At 40.2% G+C, this 16,942-nt stretch overlaps 1 protein-coding gene across 9 annotated transcripts in view; it reads left to right on the forward strand.

The window, feature by feature from the left end:
* Nucleotides 1–16,942, forward strand: part of gramd1bb (GRAM domain containing 1Bb) — a 105,714-nt gene that overhangs the window by 11,168 nt on the left and 77,604 nt on the right. For 4 of the 9 annotated variants that reach the window (XM_065960623.1, XM_065960626.1, XM_065960625.1 and 1 more), the window contains exon 1: nucleotides 6,074–8,937. The exons of 1 other annotated variant lie outside the window; for it this stretch is intronic. In XM_065960623.1, coding sequence (XP_065816695.1) covers nucleotides 8,528–8,937 — 410 coding nt within the window. In that variant the 5' untranslated portion in view covers nucleotides 6,074–8,527. Of the gene's footprint in view, nucleotides 1–6,073; nucleotides 8,938–16,942 lie in introns of those variants that run through there. 4 more of the 9 variants (XM_065960629.1, XM_065960628.1, XM_065960627.1 and 1 more) reach the window with 1 other exon arrangement.

The raw sequence follows: 16,942 nt of genomic DNA on the forward strand, positions 1-16,942 counted from the left end.
CCACGTCTTTGACATTGTGCTGACAGGGACACAGTGCTTAGAGAGGCTGAGAACAATGGAGCTAAACTTTTGATGGTCAGTAATGATGCGTGAAAGGCAGGCCATCACATGTTGTTGTTGTTTGTTTTTTTTGATGGAAAACTGTGATCTATGTCTCAGCTGTAACAGCAAAGCTTCTCTGCAGTAGGTCCATCTGTTGACTTGGCTAATGTGCGCATGGCAAAGTGCACCAGGCACTGAGACACAAGATGGCTAGACCAACAAGGACCTTCCTGCTGTGCACTATTTTTTAATATTTGTATGGTGTACTTGTGCTGCACAGGTGTATAAACACACTCTTCAGCTAGAGAGCAGTGTTTGTTTCCTCATGAATAAGTGACTTTTCTAAAAACATGAACAGATAACAGATGATGGAAATGGTATCTTTAACTACATGCTCAACCATGACATCATCTGTTCACCTTGGGCAGCTATGCCAAAGGACGACCTGAGGCTACTAGAACGTGTGAAACTGTAATGAGAAACGTTGCCTTGCCATGATTAATGCATGACGTTCCTCCACCTCCACACTCAGCCTGCAGGTCAGAGTGTTAGCTTGTGTTTGTGTTTCTGCTAAGAAGTACACAGGAACTATCCACTTGAACATGAACACTGCCATGATGGGATATATGCATTAGAAAAAAACATAGCACTGTTACAGCTGCTCTTAAGGTTTTAACTGACATTATTGAAACAATTGATTGTAAGCAAGTTTGTGTAGCTCTCTTTATCAATTTATCAAAGGCCTTTGATACAGTTGATCATGGATTATTGATCAAAATCCTCCATGAAGTTGGTTTAGTTTCTGAAGTCAGCTTTCAGTGTTGTCCAGTCTCGTTTGAGGGAACTAAGGTTGGCCATAATCACTGAAAAAACAAAGCTCATGTTGTTTTCACATTTAAGTGGAGAAACAACAAATGTCCCACTAATTTTAACTTCTCAAGGAAATGAAATCAAGCTTGTCAAAAGCTACACGTACTTGGGATTTATTCTTGAGTGTGATCTGTCTTTTAAATCACATATTGCCAATTTGGCCTCTAAACTTAAGGTGAAGTTAGGATTTTATTACAGAAATAAATCCTGCTTTTCCCTCAGAGCGAGGAAACTTCTTGTTTCATCAACCTTTCTTCCTTTGTTGGATTATGGAGATGTTCTGTACATGGGTGCCTCGACCAGATGTTTACAGTCATTGGACACCGTGTATCACTGTGCGTTGAGATTTTTGACTAGTTGTAGACGCTTCATCACTGTGACCTGTACACTAACTCAGATTGGCCATCTTTGAAGGTGCACAGGCATATACACTGGCTGAAGCTTATTTATAAAGCTCTTCTTGGTTTGGTGCCTTCTTACTTATGTTCATACCTTCAAAGAGCCAGAAGCCACTATAGCTTGTGTTCCTGTGATGTCTTTAAACTGTCTGTGCCTCGTGTCCGCACTGAGCTCGGGAAAAGAGCGTTTAGTTTTGCTGCTCCCACAGCATGGAACTTTCTCCAAAATGAATTGAAAATGGCGGAGCTCTTGAAGCCTTTGGCTCGATCTTAAAAGATATAATACGCGAGACAATTGGACAGTGCCTGTGTTTCTGAATTGTAATCTGTGATCAAGATTCTGCACTTTATCTGTAAATCAATTTGCACATTGTAAATTGTTGTTCTCTCTGAACTTTTTGTTTGTAAACTGTTTCTTTATCATGTAATGCTTTTTATGACGTGTGCTGCTGCCCTCTTGGCCAGGTCACCTTGTGAAAGAGATCCTGATCTCAATGGGTTATTTACCTGGTTAAATAAAGCTTACAAAAATATACATATATATATCAATATGAAACAATGAGTTCATGATAATTCATAAGGTGAGAGGAAAAGTAGATGTTTTTATCTATTATTTATCTTTTTTATTTTTAATTCTTTAAACATGCATACACATAAGTAGTAATAACACAGCACAGACATATTCATTCAGAAAACATATCCTTAAAAACACACAAAAGAAAAAGTTTTATTACTGATCCCAGGTTTGCTTTGGCCCTACTCTGTGGATCTAGATATTTTGGACTGTGGACTAGTGGTTAGTTTGCGCGCCCCATGTCTGGAACCTGTAGTCCATAAAGTGGGCGGCCCAGTTTCAAATCCTACCCCATCTTATTTCCTGCATGTCATTCCCCACTCTCTCTCTCCCTGATTTCTTACTCTATCCACTGAACTGTCTCTCCAAGAAAGGCATAAAAAGCAAGCAAATAAATCTTTAAAAAATACACATTGGTTACTAGCAGAATCTAACCTTATAAAGAATATGCAGAAAAGTTACTTGTCTTTTTAGGCAGTATTTCACCAAGACTGTGAGTATCCCCATGGTAGTTCTCAGTATTCCTGCCTTTATATTTGAACTCATTTAGCCCCATTGATTTAAGTCAAATATTTGTGAATGCTGGCAAAATCCAAAAGTAACCCGTGACCCTCTCTATTAGACTGATAGCAATGTTTAACTTCACAGTTTTTATCTAGAGTGATTCAACATGAGTGGTAGACAAAGGTACAATCTGAGCCTCAATGGTTGATTCTTTTTGGAAGCACTTATCTGACTAGTGCACCGATGTTACTGCATGTCTTTTGAATCTGCAATTTTCCATACCCACACTGAATTGTTGATGGCTGCAGATTGAGGTCAGTGTTCTTTGTTGGTGTTTGTTGACCTCAAAGCAGCCTCACAACCAGTGTTGGGCTCGTTACTGGAAAAAAAAAAAAAGGAATATATTACTCATTACTTGTTACTCTTTTTAAAAGTAATATAATGACTTTACTTATTACTCCTGCCAACAGTAATATGTTACTCTACTCGTTATATTACTTTTCGTTTTAAGCCGCACGTTTCATTAGTTTTTTTTCGCTTGTAGCTGTCCACAATTAAAATCCAGTCTTGGTTGTTTTGTAGGCATTTTAGGGCTACAGCTATCCTCTGCGGTCGCAGAAGACTCGTTAGTGGGGTTTATTTACACAAGCTTCACGTTGATGTAAGTGTTTAATGGCTTTATATGTGATTTTTCACACTTAAATGTAATAGAAATCAAGTATATCCTCTGAAAATAACTCTGTGAGTCATGACTGTCTACAATGGGTGTAACACCCGAGTCCCACTGTCTGTGATGCTTTCAGAGTTTTCAGAGTCCTATCTTCACTTTGTTTACATCGCCGGGACAGCCGGCTGACTCCTCCCCTCACGTATAAAAGTTGTTTAAAGAGCCCATATTCTGCCCTTTTTGGGGTTCATATATTTAATCTATCTACCTACTTTTGTACGTTCACAATAGCTAAAGTTCTAAAAAAGTGTCTGTTTTCATGTACTGCTCCTCCTTGCTCCCTCTACGCTCTGAGTCCGTCAGCTACACTCTGTTGAGCCCACACTGTTAGACCTCACGTGGGCCAAGTCTGCTCTGATTGGTCTGCCGATCCACTCTATCGTTATTGGTCAGTTGCTCAGCACGCGTCTCGGAAATTTCAACATGAGTTGCTGGGCTTGACACAACGAGCCAATGGGCTTAGATCAGTGATCTCACACTGACAATGACGTCACACTGACACATTTTTATGGAGGGGGGCTAGAACCGAGCATTACATGCAGCTAATGCTACAGCTAACAGGAGGACGTAGGAGAAGCCACGTTTCTGCCGACTTTGAATTTTTGCACATAGCTGTGCCTAAACATGCACAGGAGACATGGAAAACACACTAAAGAGCATATAAAACCAGAAAAAGAAGAATATGGGACCAAAAATTGAGGGACTAGAGAAAAGAATAATAACATACTGTACTCACTGCTTAACTGTGTTTCTAGATCACGCTCAATTCAAGTAAATTTACATGCAGTGTGAAGATATGAGCATAATAAAGATCACTAGCATTAGCATGCTAACACAACAATGCAGCGCAGGTTGTTTTGGTTTCATGTTGGTGCTCAAGGGCGACATCTGCTGGATCAAAAAATCGCATATAAAGCCTTTAGGGAGGTTTGAGGTCGTGTTCTTTGCAGTAGAAAGAGACCTAGTACCAGGACACAATCTCCATCTGACAACGATGTTCTTTCCTCTCAAAAAAACTAAAGTAATGGGACTATTTCCAGCCGCTGAATGCAAACATGAGCGCTTCCATCTTCCAAGCTAGCCAGGGTTGCCAGGTATGTATGACAACAATTAGTAATTAGTAATTCGTTACACTACACGTTACTAGTAAAAGTAATGTTATTAATGTAAGTAATGCGTTACTGCCCACACTGGCAAACATTGATTAAGAGGATAGATGTGTTATAGGCTAAGTTCTGCTTTTATACAGCCTTAATGCTAACTTCACATAGCGTTGCATTGTAATGGTGCTGGAGTCAGTCTGTTGATCCAAACCAGTCTGTCCCACCAGTAACAAAAATTATCCTTTGACATGGTTCAAACAATACACACAACTTACATTAAAAACACAAAGTGCAGTACAGACATTAAAATAGGACTGTTAAAAACAACAGCATCTAAAAAAGGACGGGGGGGGGTGTATTTGATTTTGTTCAGAAGGATTATTGCAGAGAGAGTGAAAGATTTTTGGTAGATGTTTTTCCGTGCCAGAGGGACTTTGTAGTGTCTGCCTGATGGCAGTAACTGGAAGGGACAAAAATGAATGGCTTAGAATTGACTTCCACTGAACACACACCATGAGGAAAGTGATTTTAAGACTTAATATATTCCAGTTCTTCAATTAAAATTTTTAATTCCGGGTTCCAGGATGTGAGATAAGAGATTTCTAATCTCTTAAGCGGCTTGGCTGTTGCTGTGCAAACCCTCTGCCAGAAACCTTGGAGTTGTTTTTGGCTTATCATATTATCTTCAGAATTGTTGATGTAAAATCCCACTTCCAATAAGTCTCCTGGATCATCTCTAAGATCAGTCCTTTTCCTCAGTTGTCCCATTTAAGAAAAGGCCTTTCATGCCTCCACTTCCTCTAGGCTAGATAACTGCATGTTTAAGTTCCCCCGTTAGTCAGAGCAGCAACAAAGCTTAGATTTACAGGAGAGAGCACATTCGTTATGACTCCGAAATCAATTACAACAGTTCCTTCCATAAATGACTGCTTCTGTAAGGACTCTTTGACTTTGGAACATCCTGTCTAAAAACCTAAAGGCAAGATGTTAAAACATGATACAATCCACCTTAAATAAACTTCATAGACATTTATATTGACTTACTTCAATGTGTCTACTGTAAATCATAAATATAAGATATGAGTGTTAGTTTTCAGCTGGTTGACTCTGCTGTGTAGGAATGCTGTTTCTCTATACAATACTCCACAGCTTAGCCTGACATGCACCTCCCAGAAGTTCAACTCCACATTATGTGGATGAAACCATCATGATTGGTCCATGCTTTGGGTTGCATTGAAACTTGAGTGTGCTGATCCTTTTTTTTTTCTCTGCATTTTGCTTTTTCAGTATTAATCTCTTCAACATTTATTAGCCCAATCTTCAGTTTGATCTGATCTGCTCATTCTCATTTGCCATTGTTTGAAGCTGATTAAAAATGTATTAAAACCACACTCTTTCTAGCAGTTAGGGCTGGTTACAGTGGTGGTTCTAGACCAATTTTACTGAGGGGGCCAAACTGGGGCCAGTTGTTTTGTCAGAGAGGAACATTAAACCCAGGTGAAAAATAGACAAAGATGATCACTTTAAAAAATGTATATTATGCCAAATAATAGCGCACATCATTAAATACCACGAGTTATATTTGTTTCAGTATTTAATACTAGATTGTGAGTCCAGTTGTCGAGTCAGATACTGTGTATGTGTTATGAGGGGGGCTCTTCCTTTTGGAGGGGTGGCCACATGGGGGACCAAGCTCAGTGTTACAGGGGCAATGGCCCCTGTTGGCCCCTGCCTAGAACCGCCCATGGCTGGTTATTTCATCTGGAATACACAAAAGCCATATTTCTTTAAAATGGCCATGACACCCCAATGGCAATCAATAAATCATGTTCTCTGAAAAAGGAGAGAAAAAGAGCTGTAATCCTGATGGTGCTGCAATTCTTAAACTCGAGGTCTGAATGGAAAGTACCAACCCAACCATATGCCTACATATCTCCCTGTGCTTACTCTACACTTTCACCAGCCCACACTCGGCGTACTTCACCACCGCTGTTATTATTCCACGTCTAGCTGAATATGGCAAAGGGCAGCTCAAGTAAACACTGCCACGTTACTTGTAAATACTCGTCCTGCTAAAAGGCAAGAAAAGAAAGACAGAAGCAGAAAAGGCTGTGATGAAAAAGTGTTCAGATAAAGAAAAAAGGACAAACCAGGAAAAAAAAAACATTCATTGAGCTTTTCAGGGACGGTGACAAATGAGGGAGTTAAGGGTCTGAAAAGTGACACCATGGTTGATGTCTTTTTGATGGAAGGTTGATTTTTTTTTTTTTTTTGATTCAGTATGATTATGTGAGGTGTTTTCATACCCCTGAGTGAGTCATCAGGTAATGTGATAATGAAACCAAAAGAGGTTCTATCTCTGCTCTGGTGCTAGACCATGTGTATGTGGGGTGTGGCGTTTGAAGGAGGATGAGGAGATTGGGTGGGTTAAGAAGGAGCCCTGAAGATATTTTACTTTTCAATTCTTGCAAAGTGTTCCATAATTACCAACCCTGCCTTTAAATGACACATGACGGTTTCCACTGCTGTTTAGTTCTCACCTCATAGATGACCTGCTCAAAAGCCTTACGTGCAGAGCTATTGTTTTTTAGTTACGCTAATGGCATTGGCTATGTAAAGTACGCAGACGCTTGTGTTTACTCTTGACTTTGTGTCTGCATTATTTTTATCGGGATATTCCCCAAGGATCCCACTCCACTCTGACATATTGCTTTTTGATGTTTTTTTTATTAAGTCCTGTTTGAATTATTTATTGATGTGCTGTTTGTTTGACAGGTGTGGTCTTGGCCCACAGTAAGCCAAACTCAAGGGTCCATTATCCAATAGAGGCATTCAACACAATTACTTCTGAGTCAAGGTCTGACATTTGTTGGGATGATTCTTTTGTTATAAGAGGATGTCTTTGCCTTAACCTTTAGAGCATTAAGACCACCTAGATTTTCCGATTGTGTGAGCTATCTTTGTTTTTGTTTGTGGGGATGTTGTAAGGCCTGTGATACACTCAACTCAAGCAAGGAAGGTATTTAGGGTTGATAAGGTTGTGCTGATGCATGGTGGTGGATAGGCACTGTTTGTTTCATAGATTAGAATTTGGCCATGAGTGAATGCGGTTGATTGTTAATGCGTCCCATCAGATGTGCTGCCTGTTCCCTGTGATTGGTTATCATTGTGTCTGTGCGTTTCTGTACACTATGTCTGCCTTTTCAATCAGATGCGTGTGTGTGTGTGTGTGTGTGTGTGTGTGTGTGTGTGTGTGTGTGTGTGTGTGTGTGTGTGTGTGTGTGTGTGTGTGTGTGTGTGTGTGTGTGTGTGTGTGTGTGTGTGTGTGTGTGTGTGTGTGTGTGTGTGTGTGTGTGTGTGTGTGTGTGTGTGTGTGTGTGTGTGTGTGTGTGTGTGTGTGTGTGTGTGTGTGTCTGTGTAGCTGCTTCATGAAGTCATCATCACCCTCAGCCTTGCCTTTACCTTTCAGTCCTTTCACCTTCCTCTAACCTGTAGGCATTGACTGCGTGGAGACAGCAGTGCACTGAATGGCACAAGACGGACCTCACCCTCCTGTATGGGCACGACCCCGGGGCCAGCGGGCTCTTCTTCTGCGGCAGGAACTTTGAAACGGGCACAAAGTGACAACAAACAACCTCCCAGCCTTTCACAAATCCAGCATCAATATTTAAGGGCTGACAGTTGGTGCCTTCCGCTTTAGCATTAGCAACAGCAGCAAAGGTAACAGCTTTGGCAGCTTGGACACTAGCATAGCCGTGTGTGTATGTCAGGGTGTGTGTGAGTGTGTGTGTGAGTGTAACTTGGCCTGCCGGTCCCTGGGGAGGACCAGCAAAGAGTTGTGTTACACTCCCTGACAGGCCTTATACATGTTTCATCTGCTGCTCTCAGAACAGAAGCCCCCTTTGTTATCTAATCCAGCCTTCTCCTGCCCAGCCTGAGAGACTGAGTTTACTGCCACAAGACTGCTCCTCACAGTCAGCCAGCCAGCCGCTGAACTGATACTTAACAGCCAACAGCTGAGGAGCAGCCGAAGGACCCGCTTAAGTCTGAGATATCTGCTATCAGGACTTATCAGCCAGACTTTGAATCTGTTGGCTGGCACATAGAAAAGGCTTTAAAATAAAACAAGAAACTGAGGGGTCTAAGTGAGGTCCACCATAAATTGTTTGAGGACCCTGATTGTACCTCATTTCTTTAGAACTAAACCTCAACATTCTCCAGCTAAAAGTCTTTGAAGCTGCAGAAGTTGCAGTTCTACTGAAGAAGGAATTTAAAATCATTTGAAAATATTAGGAACCTCCTCAGGACCATGAGTGACACTCTCAGACCCCCTTCGCTCCAGGTCAGCGTCCCAGTCGACGCTCCAGTCTACTCAGATGGAGGAAACCATGTTGTTTCGGATTGCTCCATACATTCGAGCTCCTCGACGCCAACCCTCCGAAGGAAGCGGTTCAAAATGCGACGAATGAGAAATGTGCCCAGCGAGAAGGAGATGGAAAGGGGGCGCTTAACTGTCGGTCTCGGCTCGACACGATCCCATTCCAGTTCCAAGGAGTACCTCCAGCTGCCTTCCATTGAAATCACGCCGTCGAGCGACGAAGATGGCCCCTCTTCCTGGTCACGCTGCTCCACGCCGAGTGCCTCGCCAAGACGTAAACGTTTCCTGTTGAGGAAGTGGCTAAAGGTCAGAGAGAAGAAGGAGCAAGTTAGTGAGAGCAGGTTGGTATTGGCCCTTTCTACTCACCTTCATTTATTTTTAATTTTTCCTTCCATATTCTGTATTACCTCCATTGTGCCTCAACTTTTCTTCCACCTGCAACACTGTCATGGATTGCCAACAGATTGATATCTGTTCTCGTGTCAGGTGAAGTACTTTGATAGTTTGATTCCTATTCAAGAGCGAGGACCTTAATCACTGCACACAACTCACTGGAGTAGAATAGTTACACTGATGTTTTTTAAATTGCTTATTGTATTCAATCTGATCTTTTCTCTCATATTTATATTCTTTACATTACGCATCATAGGCCAAAACGTTTTGTCTACTTCTAGAAGAATATCTTAACTTGAAGTTGAGTCTATCACTTTCTAAAAACGTATTACCACTTAAACAGTTCTTTCATTTTAAGAACTGTATTGCCACTGTTCCATAATAACAGGCAATTAACAGTAAATAAGTTCATCACCTTGAGATTGGGCTTCATTTCACATGTTTGCATAAAAGACAGCCCCACACTGGGGGAAAACAAGTATTTACCCGTATATATTATGTCTGAATAGGCATACACACGCACACTTAAACAGTTCTGATATTTCCTTCCTTCTTTTTTCCTCAGTCTTTGGGAAATACATTTTGGAGCATGTTTTCTTATATTTCATTTGATTTTGTAGTTATTTTAGACACCAGGATTAAATTAAGTGTTCAGACAACATACTCCTAATAGAAAGGCTGATTGCACCAGTTCAAAGAAAGCTGAATGTAACTGCACATCAGTTTCACATTGAAGGCTGTTTTAATCCTTGTGTTGTGACTCTTTTGGCTCTCCTCGTTATAGATCTGTCTATGAAGGCACTGCTGCTCTGTGAAATGTAGAGGTTTAGGTGATGCCTGTAAAAAGTGCACACACAGGAGTAAATATGAAGGGGGGAGATTGTAACAGTTGTTGACAAGGAAGAACAGAGTGCAGATTTCTGTTGAGCTTTTTTAGATTTTACATTAAAAATTGAGTGTTTACAACAAAGGACTTTATAGGTTTATTTAAAACTTGAAAAAGGTTTTCCTTACATTAGCAAAAGACAAAAGTTTGAGCTGTTAACAAATGCATTCACAGGATAAGATTAAAAAATGGCTTGTTTTTTTTTTTTTTTACAGAATTAACAAGATAATTAGCTTGGAATAACAAGTTACGTCTTTATGGAAAATAAAAAATTGCTTAGTTCGTCTGATTTAACGAGAGACGGGTACCTCAACATACCCACAGAAGCTCTCATTAAAACAAATCAGCAGATATCCCAGACTGTTTGTTTTCGGTTTACGTTTATAGCATGGGGAGGCATAGTGTCTTTAGGTTACATTGATGATATTGTTATTAGTTTGTCGACTTTGCGGATGCAAACCCCACTCTGACCTGTCAGAATCAGCTGTGCAGATAAAGACATGATTCACTGATATAATCATGATTATATTACTTCATTATTGATGTTATGTGGTTTTGCTTTGACACAGTCTGCTGTACAACATTTTCTATCAAGTCGTGGGCAGATATTTCTTCAACTTTAGATTTTTGACAACTTCTTAATTATTAATTCCATTGTAACTAAATGAATTGATGAATAACTGAAATGGAGGCTCTAGTGTTACAGCCGTTATCTTTGATGTTCAGAGTCAGATGCAAACCCCACTCTGATCTTTCAGGACCAGGGGCCTCATGTATAAAGGACTGCACAGCTTCCACACTGAAAGATGGCTTACTCCCAAAATTTGTATAAAACAGTGCGCACACCTGTTCCTGCACACCTTTCCTTTATACATCCCCATTAATGTGAAACTGAGCGCATTTGGCCCGCCTTGTCTCCTCCCATTAATAAATATGCACATTACTATAAACCCGCCAAATGCTGCAAACTATGGGCCAAATAACGATGTAAACAGAACGTAAACAGAGGAATTTCACTGACTGTGACATTAAGGTGCTTGTGACTGAGGTGGAGGCCACAAAACACATTTTATTAGGTGTTCTTTTCTCTGGAATTAGACGCTAGATCTGAGGCCAGCGTCTCCAAAGCAGCTGAGCATGCGCTCCCGGAGGCGCATGAATCCACTGCACCCTGGGCTTCAACTTCCGAGGGGCGCCAGTCAGGTCACTCACTAATGCTGCGTACAAACCAAACGTGAAAAAAAAATATTCCAATTTCACCCGTCTGACCCTGAAGCCACAAGCCGAGGGGGAGGGTCTTGTCACCTAGTTACCAATGTTTGTTTTCATCTCCTTCTCCTATAATCAGCCACAGTGGATACTGTTATCGTTATTTACCTGTTGACCGAAGTCAGGAATGTTGTAGATTCCAACACCGTCATCTCTGTGTTTACAACATCCTTTGGAGCCGCACAAAGCTATGTGAAAATCAACGATTTCTGCAGGATGTGCGATTATTACGGCCGCTTTAAGTGCTACTGCAGGCTAACCACTCGAGTTGTGCAGCTCCAGATGTTTTTTTCCTCCTCCTTTCCTGACGTCAGCTTTTTCATCGTCTTCTGTCAATGATGAATGGCTGTTGCGTCAAGGCATCAAGCAAAATTGTCACTGAAGTTGAATATTTTGAGAACCGTTTATACATGAGGCCCCAGCTGTGCAGATAAAACATGCTTAATTATAATGTGATGCATCTGAAATGCATTAAGGGTGGCTACGTGGTGACTCAAGAGACAATAAGGCAATTTCTGACATTAGCGGATCGCCACGGAGTGCAACTGAGGCTCGGGTGAGATACGTCAGCAACTCGTAACTCATAATTCCAAGGAAATTATTTAATTAATTCACAAAAACAGAGCAGATGTGGGGGTTTTTAATCATAAAATTAACCTGTGGTTCTATCTTCTGTCCTCTTGAATAAATGGAAAAAGCCCCAAAATAAACCTTAAACAAATGCATCACAAGATCATTATCTCACAAAGAATAACAGAGCGTTTGTTTTATTTTTCCTTGTGAATGCAAATGATGCTTCAATACTGTAACTCAATAGTGATCTTGTTTTTAGATCAACTGACCTTTGAGATTTGGTGTGTGGTGGAGGTACTTAAGAAAACATTATTACACCATTTAAACCAGCTGGCCCCTTCAATGAACTTTACACTCAAATAAATCAATCTGGCTTTTAGATCTTTCTTCTATTGAGCAAATGTTCCACTTGTATAAAAAATGTGTCTTGTTGTTTTGCCTGAGAGTATTGGGCCGTCCTTGGAGATAATACACTAAGTCATCACAGAGCCCCAGTTATGCTGAAAGAACTAAAACAGCCATTTTTCTTCCATTTGTAAAAGTACACCAATTTAAGTATTATTATCCTCCATCCACAGGAGATATGAACGTGCATGACCCAATTTTCTTCTTTTTTTTAAGATGAATGTTTTCACAATCTATTATGGGTGCAGTTGTATGGGATGAAAAATTAACCGTCTAGTGGCTTTTTTTTTTTTCTCCACTTCTGCCTTTGCTGTTTGCCAAAAAGTTATTCCTAGTTACAGTTGGCAGACAGACACAGGTTCATTACTCACTCCATTAATGTGCTATCTCTCTGCACCATTTTTCCCCAGAGGCATAAGTGCATAACCTCGACATCTTCCCTGAGTGTGAAATTCTGTCATTCTTCAGCACATCATGAGTGCGGCCCGGCTCCCCCTCAGGGTGCACTGTGGACTGTTCTAACAAGCTTAATGCCATGCTGTGGCGTTAAGATGAAAGGGTTCCTCCTCACTCTGCTGCTTTTCACCAGCTGTGTATAATATGAGAGAAAGTTCTATAGGATTAAAGCAGCGTGGGAGTGACATTAATAATCCAGAATTTAACGTTAATCTTCACTTAATTATTGATGATACAGAACAAGCATCGTTTTGTTATGTGAAGTTACACTAACACAGTATGCTGTACATAATTTTGTATCGAGTCAGCAAACAGGCCCACATCTATTTATTATCACTCTAAAGGAGTGGTACAGTCATACAGATTCAGCAGCATGGTCTTCTGCAAACAGAAGTAAAGGGTAGGATGCTGACTGAGGATGTTATTCTGTACCCTGGACTTAGATCCTATTATTCTAACAAGAGATGCACCTGCAATATTGCAAAGAAAGTTTCTTCATATACTACCTTTCACCAGTAATACAAATAGCATAATAAGAAATTCTTATGTTATTTATGAATAAATAATTAAATAATCAGCTCAACTTCTAAACATATAGATTTTTACAAACATAGAGTTGTAACGCCTCCCATACCATCAATCATGATTTATTTATTTATTTGGATGCGAGTCAGAGATATAACTTGAGTTGACTTTCTGCACCTGGTAAAGCCACTAAAGATAAGACAACGAGCACACTGATAACGAGACAGCCAATACGTTACGTCGCAAGCTCGCTAGTTAGTTTAAACCGTAGCTAACTAGCTTCTTTTTTATAACTGAACGCTGGTGTGTGTATCAGTGCTGTAAAGCTGAACACACTGCTTGTATGATGACCTCGCACCGCTGCCAAAGTTACATAGTGCAGTAAACGGGCGATCGGGCCGTGTAGTGGACATGGGACAGACACTAATCCTGTTGAAAGTTATATTGTTGCTTTAACTTTTGGACATAGGATGCTATTGAAAAAGATTGGAAAACATGATCAAATTTATGTGTTCTTCTTTCCAATTCTTTTTTTTTTTAATGCTCAGCATGTTTTCACACCATTTGTTAACCAGGTGTCTAGTTGTTGTTGCTGTTCAAAATCACCATTCAAATGCATGGTGACTAGTCGACCACATTGGGGAGGAGTGAGTCCCTCCAATTGTTTATCTATCATTCCGACTTTCTGAACTGAAATCACATGAGCACACTGAAGTCGGAAGAAGGACTTCCCGACTCAGAAACTGGGACCATCCGAGCAGCACCTGAATGCAGCTTGTATTATGACCCGAAATCATAGTGTGCAATTTTGTGTATGCGAGAAATAACCAGATGTAGACTAGATGGGACAGAATTTTTAAGTATGAAATTGTCCAATCGCAGAGCTTGCTGGCCGGCCAATTTACTATTTCAAGATTCAAGATTCAAGATTTTATTTGTCAAATGCTCATACAGATGTGCATTGAAATGTAACGACTGCTCTGCAAGGCCATACTGTACTCACTGCTTAACTGTGTTTCTAGATCACGCTCATTTCAGGTAAATTTACATGCAGTGTGAAGATACCAGCATAATAAAGATCACTAGCATTAGCATGCTAACACAACAAAGCATTGTTTTGGTTTCATGCTGGTGCATGAAACTAAGGTTTCAATGCAAAGAACACTTTAGGACTTTATTTAGGAGCGGTAGCTGAGTAAAGTGAGACACACAGCCTATAAAATATCAACCTGTTTTTTATGTCCCTAGCTGAGCTGTTAACTTTTTAAATATTAACTTTCAGCACAACACACAGCACTTGTTTCTAGCTGTAGCACTTATATTCAGTCCAACTCCTGAAGCCAGATACTGGACCTTCACCTTATGCAAGGATGACACTCCTGACTGGCCAGCACTTTGCCCCCTTTTTTAATAATGTCTTTTCAACGTGCCGTGGACCCCACTAGTGATGTGTTTGTAGTGCAAGGTGCATGATGTGAACATGGCCCTCTCCCTGTTGAAGATGTTGAATGTGTTGTGAGTATTACAGAACCCGTTATTAAAGAATCACTGGATTTGAAATCAATCAGTGCAGTGCTTCAAGTGTGCTCGTGGCTGTGGGTGGCTGCTTCAGAATTAATTTGAAATACTTGATCAAATATTGTTCTCTAAAGGCTCGGCTTGACTTCATTGAGATGGAAACGGATGTTGTTTTCCACTCATATTGAATCAAATACATAGAGCCATGTGGTGGAGTATAAAAACTGAATTTTATTCTGCTCTGACGTCACAGTGGAGCCCGGTCTCTGGTCAGTAAATCTTTCTTTGTCGAGTAGTGTTCCTTTGTTGCTTGAGCAGTAACATTTGTCACTCTTACATCTTAATCCTCTCATTGTAGCCTCGTTTCTATCTTACCTTTTTATATGTGTGGTGCATAGGATGTGTAGACTGCAGCTGTGTGTGTGAGTGTGTGTTAGTGTGTGTGTGCGTGTGTGTGGGAACAGCAGAATCTTGCAGACACAGTGGAATCCGCCTTTCTGCCAGTTGATAAGAGCAGGGCTATTTTGAGGAAGTGGTGCAGAGTCTTTGAGGCACGCTTCACTGACTCTACCTCGTCTCAGCATTTATATATTTCAGAATCACAACAATATCTCACAATGTTACTGTTCGATGTTGAAAGGAATGTTAGTACATTTGCTGCTTCAAATGCTTACATACATCAGAAATTAGATGATTAAACAAATACAGAAAAACTTCCTATTTTTCCAATTTTGGGGGGTATCCATCTTTCATTTAGGTAAAAAAACAAAACAACTTAAATCTCCCAAATTGTCAGAGTATTCTGATGGAACAAATTGGTGGCCCTCCATTACCTTTTTTCCCACTGGTAAATGTAGTCTGCTCACAAAGCTTTCATTTTGAACTACAGTGATTACTTTGAAATCTCACGCTTTAAATTGAGCCGAATGATTAACTATAGCCATTTACGGACTGCAGGTAACTTTTCATATTTCTAGGAACTGTTGGAACCATCTCCAATTTCTATTAAATCTGCACTGCAGGAACTAATAATAAGTATTTAAGTTCCTAGAACCCCGTTTCGAGGACCCTTTTTTAGCTCCTGCTTCAGAGTAGATGCCATGATGGTGCTAATGTCAACAGAAAAAAAGGTTCTCCATAGTGTGTAGTTATCAGGAAACTCCTTAGTGGATCGTTCCTCTATGAGAAGTTCATAGAAATGTTTGGTCCCAAAACACCTTTTGTATAAGGAGTTTTCAGACCTCACATTCGATCTCAAATAATTAGGTTGTATCCTCCAGTCACATGAAGCTGAGTTAACCCTTTGGATGTTTTGCATTCTTCAAAGAAAGAACATTGTTGTCCACATTGCAACCTGTTCTTAACTTTGACAGGGTTTTGTTTGATCTTCTTGCTCTCCCCTTTTCCATGAGCATATTCCATCAATTGTGTATGTGTCATGAATAGTTCAGTGAGGGCACATGCCATGTCAACTCTCTGTCTGTGATTTTAAAGCAACATGCCCTAAAAGACAGGGATACAAGAAGAAACACGCGCATAAACCCCCAGACCAATACGTCTGCTTTTACTGAAAGAACAGCTTGTAGAGACGCTGCACCTGCTGTAGAGGAGACAAGAGTAATGACATAAGGCTGTGGAACTGAAGGGATACTTTACTATAAAGGATTTTTTTTTTCTTGTTTGTGTGGTTGCAATTATAGAATGGACTGATCACTGCAACAACAGTAATGATAATGTTAAAGCAGCTGAGAGCACGGTTATGATGTAAGGTAATCTGAGCATGTGAGCATTACAGTCGATGCACAGTATCAGTTTCATCTGTTTCCATCTCAAATGCTCAAATGTTGGCATGGTACTGCAGAGGTCGCACTTGATTTCTGACTCTTTGTTTCTAAAAATTCTAACTTTCACTGCACAACAGTCACTCAGTGTAAATCTTTTTTTTTCTTTTTAAGATGACATTTACTAAAATACACCACAAAATCCTTAATTTGACAATCCAGGTAATATGACCTTACATTAATTAATCGATTTGTATTTAAAAAAACATGTCCAGCTTGTGTGGAGATTAATTTGTAATGCTCTAGATTAAAAATGATAAAGATAAACAGATGGGGAGGAAAAACAATCAGTAAAAATCCATCAAATATTTAGTAATTGGGAAATGCCTACTATAGATTTTCAGAATCATTTAGGAGTGAATCTACAGTGCATAAAGAAAAGTAACCTTTTTTAAAAGAGCTGTTTATACACACCTCAGTGTTTCCTCTCCAGCCGTGTTAGATCACTGCTACTGTATGAGCCAAATGAACTCTCTGGAG

This window comes from Labrus bergylta, chromosome 11 (assembly GCF_963930695.1).
Source record: "Labrus bergylta chromosome 11, fLabBer1.1, whole genome shotgun sequence".
NCBI classification, from domain to species: domain Eukaryota; kingdom Metazoa; phylum Chordata; class Actinopteri; order Labriformes; family Labridae; genus Labrus; species Labrus bergylta.